This window comes from Sphaeramia orbicularis, chromosome 17 (assembly GCF_902148855.1).
Source record: "Sphaeramia orbicularis chromosome 17, fSphaOr1.1, whole genome shotgun sequence".
Classification (NCBI taxonomy): Eukaryota; Metazoa; Chordata; class Actinopteri; order Kurtiformes; family Apogonidae; genus Sphaeramia; species Sphaeramia orbicularis.
In genome coordinates, this window is record NC_043973.1 from 8,671,790 (window position 1) to 8,688,106 (window position 16,317).

Genomic DNA, 16,317 nt, shown 5'->3' on the forward strand with positions numbered 1-16,317 from the left:
TTTCACTGTATGAACACTAAATGTCGTATGAAGCATGGCAGGACTGAAACACATAATTTTCCTGCAGTCGGCCAAGAATCTTAGCAGGACATTGGCCATAACTCATGCTGTTTTAGCAGTCCTGATTATCTCTGCTGAGGTGTGCTGCTCTGCCATCTGTTCATACACACCAGTTCCCTAAAAAATCCAATGAATGGCAGGCAAATATTCATGTATGTGTGCATCAGCTTCCCTTTGATATTCACTCTTTGGTATTAAATCTAACAAAAAAGCACCTGGTGAGTAGTTAAAGCTCCAAAAGCTGTTCTTTTCCGGGTTCCTCCAACATAGTGTAACACAACTAAAATTATTACTTTGTCATTGTATTTATAAGAACAGTTTGCTATAGATGAGTGATTCAGTTTTTGGATTACCTGTGGTGTGCACATTTTCATAAAAATACACAGTGATTGCTCTCAAAAGAATGACAAATAAAGATTCCACAGACAAATTCCAAAATGCTATAAAAACATTACCACATTTTTGTCTTGCTACAGCTGTTGTGGCAAAAGAATTTGGCTGTTTTTTCCTTTGTTGTAGTTGTTGAACCTTACTGTTGAACGTCTGAAAATAAAGAGACTACATTTAAAACAGTTATAGTAGAAATGCAAAATGATTAAAGGAATATTTTGGTAATACACATGTTAAAATATGTAAAAATAAATAAATAAATAAATAAAATAGTGCTGTCAAATGATTAAAATTTTTAATCAGATTAATCACAGGGTTGTTGTGGATTAATTTTGATTAACCACAATTAAACATCATTCATTTTTAATCTATATTAATCACATTTCATTTTGCATGGTCAAACAGCCTCAAGAAAGAAGGGAATATATATGCACTTAACATGTTTATTAAACACCTTCAATAGTTTCAACAAAACAACTTGAAACAACTGTTCTCTCTTGGGTTTTTTTGTACTCATATTTCCCATCCAAAGGGCCAATGTGCTGTTTAGCATCTTCCATCTTTATTGGTTGGTTCTGCTGCCTGTCACTACTGGACCAACTGCCCATTTGCACATGCGCAACAGTAACTCTACTTGGACAAACTGCCCGAAATGTGTTGCCAGTGATGTTCAGAGTCATTCTGCACTAGAGATGGGTAAATTGCATTCACATTTTTAATCAGATTAATCATGATGATGACCCGTGTTAATGTGCACATTTTGACAGCCCTAGTTAAAGATAATAAAGAATTTTTTCTTTCCATATGTGTTTATTTTGTTTGACAAAGCCCCAGAGAGTCACTGAGGAGAGGCTAAAGAGCTATTACTCAGGAGCCCTGGACTAAGTATATCAATATATGACATTTATCAAATTTCTAGTAGGAATATAGTCTACACATGTGTCATACACTATATTTCACTTCATATTCACATTCACCTATAGCCTGTTTCAGACAGAATCAGCTTTATTGTCATTTGATCACCAGGCATGATCAGAACAAAACACAGTTTGAATGAGCAGGATAAGAAATAGACAGCAATAGAGAAAAATAGATTTTTAAAAAATAGGTAAGAAGAATAGAATAGAATAGAATAGAATAGAATAGAATAGAAACTACTGTACAAACCTCTAAAATAAATATCAAACCTCTGAATATGTTCAGTATTGCACAATATACGGTAGCAGCAACAGCTTAAGGTGGTGGTGTATGTTCAGCAGCAACACGAGCAGCAGCAACAGTTTACCAGTGGAAATGAAATGATTGTGATTTAGAAGCATCATGATCTGTTTTTAAGGTGCACGGTGGACAGTATATGGGGGGTGGAGCAGTTCAGCTCAGTTCATGATCATATGGAAATTAAATGACATATTCTATGTTAAGAGCAAAAAGAGAACACACACAATTGTTTATATTTTTGCATTTACTTTTGTTTTGTTTGGATTCAGTCTTTATTTATCTGTGTGTGTTTTACTATAAGATTGTGACTAACTCTTAACACAGTTCAACAGTCATTCGTATAACCACTGTAAATTTAAGCGTTTGTTTTTGAGTCTATTTTGGTTAATCATCTTAAATTTATATTTTAAATATTTATGACCTCACTCCTTAATAATAACTTTTGTATATTATTTTGGATGTCTAATTTCTGTTGTGCTGCCTATGTGGACAGTTCTTGCATTTCACTGTTCATACCATGAGCATGAGACAAATACACATCTTGAATCTTACGGGAGTGAGAGGAAATGAAAGGAATGATATTAGATCACATGAAAACAATAAGAACAGAAAATACTCCATATGCTTATGCTGGTGATACTGGTTGCCTATATAATGAGTGAAGAAAAGGAAATAAAGTTCCCAGGCAGTTGCTGAGCTTGCAGTCAGGAAACCAGCGGTGGTCACATGTCTCCGGCGGGGGGCGGGGCCCTGCGTCTGCACCGGCCAGTAGCAGAGCAGCATCGGTCCAGGTCCCAGCAGCTCCATGGGAAAAAAAAAGACGCCGACAAGAGACGAATAACGGTACACTCCAATATTTATGGAGCTGAGGAGCGCATATAATCGCACCGCATCTGCGTACCCTCGCATGCCGCATACATGAATAAATGTCCTCGGTGAGGGACGCGGGGAACGGGCAGACGACAACAAGCGGTCCACCATTGTCTGCGTAGAAATAAGAATGGCCTGGATGTGGAAGGTAAGAGGGGGGTTTTCTCTCACATATATTACCCCCCTCCCAAAATAAGGGGGGAGAAGGGGGTTAAAAGCATACAACGGTGTCGGCTTTACGTCAGTGTATGTGAGCTTACATGTGGCGCTGAAGCTGCTGCTCATTGGTACTAATAAACCTGTTTTTGGCTTCGGTTAGGGGTGAATCTATGGTTTTGAGACGAGACATCAGGCCCTCGTGTTAGTGTTTTGTATTCTGTCCATGTTTGTGTTTACTCCTGGTGAAGAGGCAGCGGGAAGGAGGCCAGCCTGCTGTGAGGAAGACATCCTCTATGACACGTTCAGGTGCTCACATGATGTGTGGGGTTTAAATAGACCCAGACGCCTTTAAGAGCCAGATTAGGACAAAGTTAAGTAGAAGTTCATCCCTTAGTCACTCTCACTGCTCCTCTCTCCTGCTTTATGTGAGTAGCACTAAAAGACCTGGATGTGTAATTGTCACATTTGACAGAAAACACACTTTTTTATTTTTTTTAAATTTTTTTTATTTTGGTGCTAAGACTGCAAGCAACCATTACTTTTTTTTTTGACTGATTACATGATTCATACCAATGCAATGGGAGAAGAAAAAGTTTATTACAGTTTACTAGAATGAGCGGGAACATAAGAAAAATGCTTTTCATCCAGCAAAAGACATGAAGTACACAATCATTTAAAAACTACACCATTGATAAACTTGAACTACAAAATTATGCCTGTTGATCAAACATGTTTTTCAGAGTAAATGTTTTGTTAATAGACTAGGCTGTATTGTTGGAAGATTGTGTCTGTCTTTCACACACATGTAGCTAGTACTCACATCATGCTACTAACACATTTACCAATTTGTGTAATTTAAGCTCCCTTTTGTATGCCTTTTGTATACCTTCTGCATTTAACATTCTGTACCTGTTTGTAACTTTATCATGACAAAAAAAGGAAATATAAAAGTAAGACTGGGACATATTGATATACATAGAGTTGGTTCCAAGCAATGCACAGCAATTAATAAATGGCCCTAAACATTTCAAGTAAATCTTGCATTGATTTCCTGGTCTTGTTAACTTATTCTTGAATTTGATATTTCTTAATTTAAAATAATATTTATAAGACATATAAAGATATTTAGGAGATAATATAATAGCACATAATATATAGCACAATATAGTATTTATATAGGGCACATTGTATTTTATCAAAGACACATTCTGTGTTGGTAAAGAAAAAGTTACACTACAGCTGATATCAGTGAATCAATCACCTCCACAACATTTATGATAATTTCACATTGTCATTTAAATTTGCATTTTCAGTTTAAATCTCTCAATATTTTTTCTCATTCCATCTCATCAGCATGACCATTTTCTGCTTTTCCCTCTCTATGTGACAGTAATGGCGATAAAAGTAATAGCTGTAAAAGTGTTAATTGTATTTAAGAAAATTGCTCTGCGACTTCTGCAGATTCAGAATTTGTAAAATAATAAATATTGACATAATAAACCATTTCAGAATATATATGATTTAAGTGAAACTTCAGTAATGCAAATACTGAGCTGTAGTCCTGCTCTGATTTATAGTATTTATTTATTTGTTTGTTTGTTTATTTAGCAGGGACAGTACACATTAATGAACATTTCTGTAAATCTGTCAGTATTAGCGCAAAAGCTATTTTTCAACTGCTGTCCCTGGGTAAGATGCAAAGTACCAGCATTCATAAAATTAGAAACATTTTAAAAAATTAAGGCTACACCCACACATTACATAGCATTAGTTCACACACACACACACACACACACACACACACACACACACACACACACACACACACACTACATAGCATTAGTTCACATATACAGTATACACAGTTAATCTTTAAGTATTAGTAAAAACACCTGGAGAGACATTGGTGCATGTGCAGGTGGTCATGCAGCGCAAAACAAAGAAAACTTGATTCCACTGAGAGTGAATATGAGCAATTTACCTGGTTGCAATCAGCTCTTGTTAGTGAGGTCCAGTAGTGCAGATTATCAGGACACATGGGAGAAAACATGCAACATGCATCAGGAGATGCCTGCTGGGCTCTAGTGTGTACAATGTGGATTTGATTTCAGCCAGTTTTTAAGTTCAGTCTTGAAGATGTTATATGTGGGGCATTCTCTTATGAGGAGGGGTATGCTGTTCCAAATATTACCGCCCCTAACTGAGAGAACAGACAGTCCAAAGGTCTGTAGGGCTCTTCACAGTCTCCTCTGACCACAGATCGAGTGGCTCTGACAGTAGCAGATTTCAGTTTAATGAATTCCCTTAGTGGTGGTGGCGCAAGTCCATTGAGTAGTTTATATGGCTACAGTACAAGCAAATTTAAAGTATTTAAAATTATCAAAATTCAGAAGACTGTATGTTTCTAGAATGCGACAATGGTGGTACGAAATTGGTTTTGTGGCAAATATCTTTAATGCTCTTTTATGTATTAAATAAATAAATAAATAAGTGAATTTGTAATTGAGAAGGTTTTGGTAAAAATAGGATCATCTGTGTTCCTTTCTTGTCCATTCATGAGCACAGTTTTCTCAGAATTAGGCAGTATGTTACTGTAAATGGAGAGCTTTTTTACATGGTTTTATGCTTGTTTTGTTGTCAGAGGTAATTGATTTAAAGCTGCTTTGGTTGCTGTCAACCTTGTCACACCCACAGTGAAGAATCAGAGCTGCTGTCACAAAACTCATATGTCACTCCACAAACTTCATTGTTTAATCTATGTCTGCTCTCTCTGGCTGTTTTGTTATCTGAGATAGTAGTTAATTTCACACTAGATTCGACACTAATGGAGATTTCATATTTATATCAAACACAAAAAAAAATGATATAGTGTGAATTACAAATGACTGGAGGGTGTGTAAACTACATATGGAAAGGAGTAAATGAACTGAATGGTGCTTATTTTTAGCTCACCAGCTGATAGGCCATGAGCTATTGTGAAGGTGCTGTGTCCAGCATCATTTTTGTCATCGCTGTCATCGTCTTCGTTAGCAATTTCTTCAGACATATTCTCTGACAAAACTACTGGTCGGATTAATTTCATATTTTATATGTAGCTTTCTTGGGACAATGTCTACACAGTTTGTTCACAGTTTTGAGATATTCTGATTTTAGAGTTTTTGACGAATTTTTTAAAATATTAAAAATTTGCCTTTACTTATATTGGGCCATATTTTGATGCATTATGACATAGAAATGGTTACAGATATCAATAGAGTTACTACTGAGCACTGATAGGAAGTGATACAGTATATGGACTTTCATTTGGGTCAGTGACCTTTGACCTTGAAGGGTCAAACTCAAAGTAATCTATCTAGATTTTAATAATCTTCTCTGAAACTACTGGTCGGATTCATTTCAATCTTTATCTGTATCTTCCTTGAGACAATGTCTATAAATTTGGTTCAAAGTTTCAACAAATTTAGATTTTTGAATTTTCGATCAATTTTTGAAATATTAAAGATTAGCCTTTAGGCTACTTATAATGGGCCTTATTTTGAAGGCCTATAACATGGAACTTGTTAGAGATATCAGTATAGTTACTATTGAGCACTGATAGGAAGTCATATATGGACTTTTATTTAATTCAATGAGTTATTATCCAGTGAAAGTACCACCCACTTCCATTAGGAGATTGATCTCCTGCTTCAAGACCACAGGACTCTAACATAGCGCCAGAACCTGACAACCTCACAAATTCAACTTGTTATTGATTCTTGATAGAACATGCCGGTGAGATACAGGGCCACTGGTCAGATTTTTGTTATGTTAAAACCAGCTTAAATATAGCCACGCATCTTCACAGGGCTATTATAGATACTCCATCCATACTGATGCAGATATTTTGTAAAACTGCTATTTTTCTTTTTTCCTTTCATCTGTTAGAAGACATTGAACTGTAGTAGCTTGAATGTCACTTATTCAATAACTCACCCGTAATGTTGCACATTATTGCCTCTTTATTGTCTCCTCAACCCCCTGCTGTTTATATTTATATTCTATGTTTATAGTTGTATTCTATTCATAGCTATATTCTATTGTATTTTATTTTTTCTACTTTTAAAATATTTTTTCTACTATCTTTATTGTTACACCATGGGGCCTTAGAGTTTTTGTAAGTTCAGTTTCCTATATGTGGTGTGCAAATGGCAAAACTGACAATATAGCAAACTTTGACTTTTGACTTAGACTGCTGTAGAAATTATGTTGTGACTGTGAGATACAAAATGACCACAAGGTCAGCTGTCTTTCCAATACTTATTCTTTGGACAGAATGACAAAGATGCCTCTGCTGAGTGAAGACAAGCAAAAGAGCAGTTCTTGTGCAAGTTTCTATATGCTTTCTTTATTGTTATGATATGGACAGGGTGTAGACAGGATGACACACATTTTATAAACATTGGATCATATCAGTTAAGCTCAGAAAGTTCTATGAAGTGAATATACTAATGTGAGTGTAAAAAAATTCTACCTCAAATGTATAAATAGTTCAGTTTAATTAAATGAGCTTTATTGGCATGAATCAAAAAGAATATTGCCAAAGCTATATCAAATATTAGTTTTGCTCTTACCATCCAATCAGAGGAAGGATAAATGCTGATGACATTGTGGGCCAGCTAGCTGGCCCTGTGAGGCGAAATTGAAATCTGATGGGTTAAAGAAACTGTCCTGATGCTGTACAGTTTAAGTTACATGGGCAAGCACTACTGATTCTGAAGGCCCAAAGCAGATTAGCAACCCTGGCAACACAGAGACTGAAATCTGATTGGACAAAATATCTTACATCCATATACGAGTACTGGAAGCAGTGGAGCAATGAGAAATCCTAAGAAATGAAGAGAATAGTCTATTGGAAATAAATTAACACAATTTCATGGAACAAATATTAGAATTTAGGTTGTAAATGTAGGTCAGTGTTTTTGATGATGTTTAGGCCAGTAGAGAAGGCCTTGCTGGCCCTGATGGCCCACCACTGGTGTAATATAAAAAAAAATCCATTTGATAACCTGAAGGTTAAGGGAGTTTAACTTCTTGTGGCTGCTCAACTTCATGATGGACCAAAGCCTCTGTGTCTCCTATGTCCAGTATTGTGTTTGTACCAGTTTGTAATAAATTTTTTTCAAAATTTTGTGAAACAAAATCTTGTGGGTAGAATTTAAAACAAACACAGAAGGAAAATACCTGTTTAGAAAAACATCCATTTTAGTGTGTTCAGGATATGTGTTGCAATTTCACAAGGCTTGGACCCAAATGCACGAGACTGAGACAAGAGGAACTTAGTTTGAGTATTTATTTACTCAAAAAATGAATGAACAAAAATATCTTCACAAATATGGATTCAATACTAACAAAAAGGTCTTCTCAAACAAGGTATCAAAATTTTAACAAAAAGGTCTTCTCAAACGAGGAATCAAAAAACTAATAAAAAGACCTTCACAATCATGGTATCAAAAACAAACAAAAAAGTCTTCATAATCGTGGTATCAATAAACTTACAATAAGAGCAAGACAAGGCAATACAGGAGAAGGTCGAGGAAGACCTTGGCATGGCATGAAAGACACACTGACAACAGACACAAGGAGAGGAGGGTATATAAAGGAAGAGAGATAATGAGCCCCAGGTGCAGACAATCAAGAGAATCAGGGAGGACGCAGACAAGACAGACATAGTGCACATGAGCGAACAAAAACCCTTCACCAAAATAAAACAGGAAGTGAACAAAACCAAACAACATAAATACTAACACCGCTGAAGGCAGTGCGTCACAATATGAAATTGTTGGCAAAACACTAGGGAAGCACTGATACCGATACTGGTATCGCGTATTCATCTGATACTGAGCACATGTACTAATACTCGTACTCGTAAAAGTGCTCTGATATAAACACATGATACCACTTGATGGCAGCATGATGTTAACCTCATAGTGCAGCAGGTACGCGGCTGAGGAGTAATGTCAGCGGTGTGGAGATTTTTCAAAATAAACAACAATGACAGAAGTAACGGTCACTGCAAGTTACGTTAAAGACACAGATGGATACAGATGGAGTGTATTGTCCGTCCTCTGCATACATTCCGTACGTAATTCTGTCCATTTTCCGGGAGCTAGTGGATGCATACCCAGAGCCATATAAAGATCATCATATTATCTTATAAGGCTCTGTGCGTACCCAGAAGGAGAAGCAGTACCACCGGGAACCGTCGAGGTAGCGAATCTTTTCAAAGAGCGACTGTGTGAGTCAGTGAAAAACTACTGACATATATATGACAACTACCCTCATCAATATCAACATTAGTATCCACATTAGTATTTCCTCCTCTGCTGTCACCAGGTTTATTATCACTGACTCTCTTCATCTTCTTCTCAAAAAACTTTACTCTTCATGATATTTGGCAAATATGGTTAATTAAGAGCGGCATCCTCTGGTGGATTGATTGAGAAACACTCATTCCAATCCATTAAATGTCAGTAGCAGCACTTTGTTACAAACTAATGACAATGACAATAAAGCACATTTTCAAATTAACTAAGAACTGTAATGATATTATTAAGTACTCGTATTGGTACTCAGTATCGGCAAGTAATCAAATGTAAGTACTTGTACTTGTACTCAGTCCAGAATTTGTTGTATTGGTGCATCCCTACAAAAGACATTATAGCTGCCCATTGTTAGAACAGAATGGTTTGTAAAGAAACAGAAACTGATAATAACATTAATTGGGAGACATGCAGAATTTCAAACAAAAAGGGAACAAACAGCTGTTGTCTCGTGTTATCCTTGCCTCAGTTTATTCGTAAAATTTACTGATTTTTAAAATGTTGGTGTTGCTGTATTTCTTTTAACAGTACTTTTTTTTTTTTAACAAACCATCGTAGGTTTTCCTTGACATCCCATACCATTTTTAGTTTTAATATAAGTATTATCAAACTCAAAAAGAGTAGAGTCAATGTTGAAAGGAGGAATGAACTGGCAATTTGATGAGAATATAAATGACTAATTTGAAAGTGTATGTTGGATCATCACCACAAAAAAAATTAACTTTATATAGTTTTAGCAAACTTTTTTTTTTTTTTCATTTTTGATGAGTTTTCATTTCACCAGTAAAATGTCATATCATTGTGTATTACATTTCAGTTTCTTACACTGTGTCTTCATTCTGCATGCATTCAAAGACAGTCCAAGATTGAAAGAAGTTCATTTTACAGTTGACACAAAACAAGAAAAAATGCTGATTTGCTTAAAAGTGGGGTGACTTGGGGATATCTAATGGGGAAGCTGAAGATTGTAACCATCTGAATATCCTCCACCCTGTACTGTAGCTGCACATACCATAGAAGACCTGCATTTGGATTTTCTGTTCATTGCAGGTGATGGTCAGGGTTTATGCTAGATTTAACAAATTATTAGTCATCCAGAATAGAAACCACTGCTGCAGAGTGGGATCAAAGTGCAGAGCTGCTCAGACGTGAGTCATAAATTGTCTGAGCTATATTTTTTAAACTATATTCCTTCTTAATTTAACCACCAATGTACAGAAAATGACTCAAGCTGGTTGGCAGCTAGTTTGATTGTTAGTCTCTATTGGTATTTACTGTTTCCTGTCACCTGCATCCCAACAAGGTGAAGAAAAACTATCAGATAAAATTATGGAGAAGTGCTGCATTAATTGAGAAGGACAGAAAAGACAAGCTCATTGATCTAACCTTGATTTCATGGTGACTGTGATAGATGTTTTTCAGGTCAGCTGGTTTGCTTTGTTACTCTTTGTAATTTCTGTAGTTTTTAGATGATAACTCACCCAAATTAGAAAAAACTTTGTGCAACCTTGAGTTTCACAATACTTTTACTCAGAAGTTGAAGACGCAACAAAATCCACTAATGAAAGATTTTCTTCAGCCTCACACTTGCTGCATGTAAATTCCACAGCACATTCACTAAGCTAATGGTCCATCATGTAATTAAGCTTGCGTGCATGTACGTATTAAGGGATTATATTATAGCCTATGCATTTTATCTCAAGTTCTAATAAAGCTCCCATGATTGTGTGACATCATGGTTAATCACTGGACTGAAAACCAAACACAGCAAATGTGGGAAGTAAAGCCAAATATTTCCATGGATAAACCACCAGTGGGTTTATATTTAAGTTGTTTTGGTGACATTTTTTTTTTAATAAAGATGTATTGAAATTACAGGGCCTTGAGAAATTCAGTTGAAGTAAAATTTAAAAAAAAAAAAAAAAAGGAGAGGAGAGGAAAAAACTACATGAATGGTCAAACAATGTAGTGTATTTCCAGTATTAGGACAGGATTAAAACATTTCTATTGACTTCTTCCGATCAAATCTCAGAGTAATATGCTTGTGTTGTAAACACTGAATGGGAGGAATGTTTTGTCCCTTTTAATTCTGTATGAAACTCAAGGGTGTACTCTGAGCAGCTGATGATGCATTTGACTACATGATGCAGAAAGTGAGACTGAGGGTTGTGTGAGTCATCTTTGTAACTGGTGAGAGGTCTGCAGAGAGAGATCTGCCATTCATGGCTCCCCTTTGTTAGCTTGTGTTTTAATTGGAGTGAGTTCAAGTGTGAAGAACTTGCGCCTGAGCTGGGAAGAGCTGCCACTGTTGTCCTCCAACGTAACTGTTCAGGAGGAGTTCTCCTTCACGTCTCATCAAAGACAGTGATGTTGCTGCTACTGGACATGGCCAGTGAAGCGAGTGCATTTTTTTGTGACAGGTTCTTGCGAGTACACACACATGCAAGGGAGTGTTCACATTAATTAATACATGCACATGCAAACACATAACCCAGGTCACTTGTGTGTGTTGAGAGGTGTTGTAGCAGCGAGTGGGAAAGCAGTGAGTGTCCCAGTTTTTGAGTGTTCCAGGGATGAATGGTACTTCTCTGAGTCCCTCCGTTGTCCCTTGTGATTGTGTTACAGCAAAAGCCAGGCTTATAAAAAGTGCCCTGCCGCAGTTTTAGAGAAAGTGCAGGGCACCGGCAGGATGTTGAATGAGTCTGAGGCTCTGGTTTATATTCAAAGTGTTATCAAATCTCTGCTCAGATTGCCCTCTGTGCCATTCTCTCCTTTTATCTGTTTTCCTTCTTGAGTGTGAAGTTGACATGAGATCTTGGGGAAGCCTTTCTTTTAGAGTTTTTACAGAGTATGCAAGTCCCAGATGAAAACATGAATTTATTTTTTATCTTGCAGCAGAAAGATCAATTACTAATGATTTAATAGGCTCCTGATTTAAAAAGTCTTATAGGGCTTTAAACTAAAGATAAACTGTATTTTACTCATGCATATGCTGAATATCAGGACTGTAAAAATCCACAAGAAAACGGCAAGAGTGAAACTGTTAATGTCCTAAAACAGGGATGTCAAAATCATTTTCTGTTTTTTTCGGGTTCCACATTCAGCCCAATTTGATCTCAAGTGGGCTGAACCAGTAAAATAATAGCATAATAGCCTATAATGACAACTCCAAATTTTTCTTTGTTTTTGTGCAAATAACATTAAATTAGGAAACTAATTAAGTTTGGAAACTATCCAAACAAAAAAGCTCCCTTCCCTCTATGCATATTCCTCCAGCCATTTCCATGTTTCAGCCGTTTCTGCGTCGTTTTTGTTGCAGCCATATATCATATAGCTGCACTGCCGCTGCTAGGCGGCTGCACGAACTTCCGTTTCCCACACTGCACGTCGCGACAAAATTCCAAAGATGTTCGAGTTACCTCCCGACTCTGTTTGTAAACACACGGTCCACCATAAGGTGGATGGCAATTTGAAATTGTTTACCGTGATGCAAGAGATTCAAGTGCGTAATCACAGAAAGACTTACAGATTCGTGCTACTTACACTATGGCTGGGGTTTTACAGATTTGATGAAAAATTGGTCACGAAAGCAATTTTAACAATATTGTGTCTCATCATTTATGTGCATTACGGAGCAGATCTACAAAGGCACAAAATATTAAGGCATAGTGTTGTTAAAATTGCACTTCATTTTCTTTAGATATTTCAGGTTGTTCATATTTTGTTAGGTTATTTATGTTTTATCATTAAAGGATAGATTGTTAATGTAAATATTTTCATAATGTAATGTCTTTTTTTTTTTGCATTAAACACATGGAGAAAAATTTGGAGTTGTCATTATTTATAAGCATAATGTAATATTACTTTTGTTTTTTTTTGTTTTTTGGTTTTTTTTACATTGAACAAGGAAGAAAATTTGGAGTCATTATTTATAGGTTATTATACTATTACTTTCATGTTGATTTGTGAGGAACCATGGGTCATATTAATACCGATATCTAGGGACTAAAGTTAGTAAATGTGTTGTTCCTGTTTTTCACTTCATTTCCCATCATGCAGTGTGGTACTGCACTTCCACTCAACATTTCCCATCATGCAGTGCGGTACTGTGCTTCCTGTCAACTGTCATGGACTGAAGCTAGTAAATGCGTCGTTCCTGTTTTTAACTTCACTTCCTGTCATTTGGCGTGGTACTGTGCTTCCCGTCAACCAATGTGGGCATGGTTGACTGTAATGTGTCAATGTGACTGTAAGGCTATTGTATTCCAAAATTACTAATATATCCCAAAATATTGGTCCTATCAACTTGCCGAGATATTTAATGTGGAGATGGGACTATTTCTCAACTGTAGGTATCAAATTGGCCAATTAAAAATGTCCGTTTCTCAGAACTGTGCAGATACACACACAGATGCTCTGAGACCTTCCAGTATTATGATATATATTTTACTTGAGACCACATAGGTCTGTATGTGGAACGTGGACTAAAATGAGTTCAACATCCTTGTTTGTTAATATTTTCAGTGTCATTTTTGCACTTTGCAAATTCATTCCGCGGGCTGGATTGGCACTGGTTTTGACCTGTGGGCTGTATGTTTGACACCCTGTCCTAAAAGAAACCCCTTGTTATGAGCTTCACTGTTTGGAGCCAACAGAGTGCCATTTAAGTGTACGGCTGCTTTATCATGGAAATGTAACCTACATCTGTTGTGCAAACACACACAAGTTGGACACTCATTGACATGATCCACTCCCTTTCTGCCTGATTCAGAGTTAATTTATGCTGCAGTTAAGGGCTGCTGGATGATTTGATAATTTCCAAAACTCCACACCTTTATGCAGCCTGTTAGTTGGGGCTATATCTGAGACTTTGTGTAACTTGTGTAACACTTGCTGCTGTGACTTTTCAATGGTGGAAATGAGAAAACATTAAGAACCCAGGGCAACAATTAGAATTTTCTGTATCAGAGAAAAATGTGCGGAGTTATTGCTGATAGCTTTATATAAAATTGCATCTTTATTAAAAAAAAAAAAATGCATCTTTAATTTTTACTTGATGACATAACTTTTCAATTTTCCCTTGGTTTTAATTGTAGACATTGTTGGACACTATGTGTAAAGGCATAGTCACATCTGTAGTTCTTTGCTCTGGTCCACTTGCAGGGAGATAACATTATGGATCAATTTGTGACGGGACTGGTGTCGATCTTTTGGTGCTTGTCTGAGTAAGTGCCTGTAAAAAAGAAAAACAAATAACAAAGTGAGGTCCATGTGTTAGTCCTGTGGTGTAGTTAAATGGAGACAATCCCTCAATATGGTGGTTGGGGAGGTTTTCAGATCAGCAGTATTTTTCACATAGAAAAACACAAGAGTAAAGTTTATCTGTCTTTTTATTGCTTTATGCTTTGTACTTAAACTTAGTTGAACCTTAACATCGACATTGTCATAGCTTAAATGCCACAGTTGTACTTCTTTTAGTTATCGGTAGTATTTTCTGTCTGCAAATTTCATGCTTATATGTTGTTTAGGAATGAGTGACCTGTGCAGCCTTGTAGGTGTGATGACGGGTTTTCTGAAATCAAGTGATGAGTTAGTTAAATTCCTACTTTGTTTGTTTTTTTCCTCACAGTATGAAAGTTAAACCAAAATGCATCACTGCACATCATGTGAAAATGTTCACTCTGCTAAGTCAGCAAGAAAGTGAATACATATAGAGGCTTGGTGTTCTGAACTATTAATGCATATTTTTGTGTGAGAAACATTTTCAGCTAGCTACTATTACTACTACACAAGCCGCTGCAGCTGACATGGTCTCCCACATCTCAGTCTGAAAAGTACATCCTACTACAGAACTTGTGTAGTATGGCAGGTAGTTGGATAGATCGATGTCAGACCACATTTACTTCACAAATAAACCACTCCAGAAAAGGTCTGGATGATCTGGCCAAAAATATCATTGAGATATAATCAGGATCCACAATCTGAATCACAATTTTCTCACCTCTTTTAAAATGTAGATGAATTACAAACAAACTGTAAGAAGTTTTCCTCTAGTTTTTGCAGGTATAGATTTGTGTGATTTTTTTGTTTTTGTTTTTGTTGACGCATATTACAATACTTTGATAATATGTAAATAGTAGTCTGCTTTTTCATAACAGCACCAACATCACAAAAACAAACTGCACTGGAGTTTCACAGACATGGAGGACTAATGTGCTTGCCCCACCCCTTTTTTCATAAAAAAAATCAACAACTCTAAAGTGTTGTCAGAGTTCAGGAGCTAGATCCACAGCTGACAGACCTAAGGTAATTATTCATTACCATTTCTTCAATAGCAACAAAGCAAATCATTACACAAAATCTGCAAGTCAAGGCAAACTAAAACTAGACGCTTATGTGTGGACAAAGTATCACTATATATGGACTTAAACTCACTAGCCTTGCACCTGTTGCTTAGACTCTGTATTAAATACCATAATTATACTGATAAATGAACCATTTAAGATAATCAAGGCTAAAAAGGGGATATTTTGACCATGTTGTTACTTGATTTGGTTACATGTATGATCTCTCTGTTTCAAATTAAGATTGATTGTGATCTAAGATCTCAACCTCGTAGCCACTCTGCAGACTTACAGTTGAGGACAAAATTATTAGCCCCCCTTATGAAATTTTAAGTTTCTTCAAGATTTTCCTAAGTACTTTTTTAACAGCGCAAGGAATTTTCAACATAGCATTTCTGAACATACTAGTTTTCTTTAGAAGGCACAAATTATTTATATTTGCACACCAAAACAGCATTATTTAGAAAAAAAAACTAAAATAACCAGGGACATTATTATTAGCCCCCTTTAAGAAATTACCATTTATTTAATCATGGCACAAACCACTTTTGTGCAATGATGTGCTGTAACTTCACAGGTGATGTGTTTAAAAGTGATCAGGTGAATCAAGTGATTTCACTTAACATTTAAGTTAAAACATGGTATAAAAGCCTCAGTATGGCTCATTGAGCTGTCAGTTGAGAAAGCTCCATGCCCAAAACTAGAGAAATCTGTTTGGACCCGAGAAAAATGATTATTGATGTAGACAAAGCAGGAGAGGGATGCACAAAGCAATCCAAGCATTTCCAAGTGTCAAGAACTGGAGTGAGAAGTATAATCCAGAAATTCAAAAACAGCCACACAGTACAGAACAAGCCTTGCAGAGATAGGAAGTGAAAGATTTCAAAGACCCTGGAAAGAAAACTAGTGAGAGATGG

General features: G+C 36.3%; 1 protein-coding gene across 1 annotated transcript in view; it reads left to right on the forward strand.

Annotated features, from left to right (window-relative positions):
* Positions 1–2,437: 2,437 nt before the first annotated feature.
* The window catches only part of st6galnac3 (ST6 (alpha-N-acetyl-neuraminyl-2,3-beta-galactosyl-1,3)-N-acetylgalactosaminide alpha-2,6-sialyltransferase 3), a 99,345-nt gene continuing 85,465 nt past the window's right edge, over positions 2,438–16,317 (forward strand). Inside the window, exon 1 of the mRNA XM_030159584.1 lies at positions 2,438–2,686. Within this exon, the coding sequence (XP_030015444.1) occupies positions 2,669–2,686 (18 nt within the window). The 5' untranslated portion in view covers positions 2,438–2,668. The remainder of the gene's footprint in view (positions 2,687–16,317) is intronic.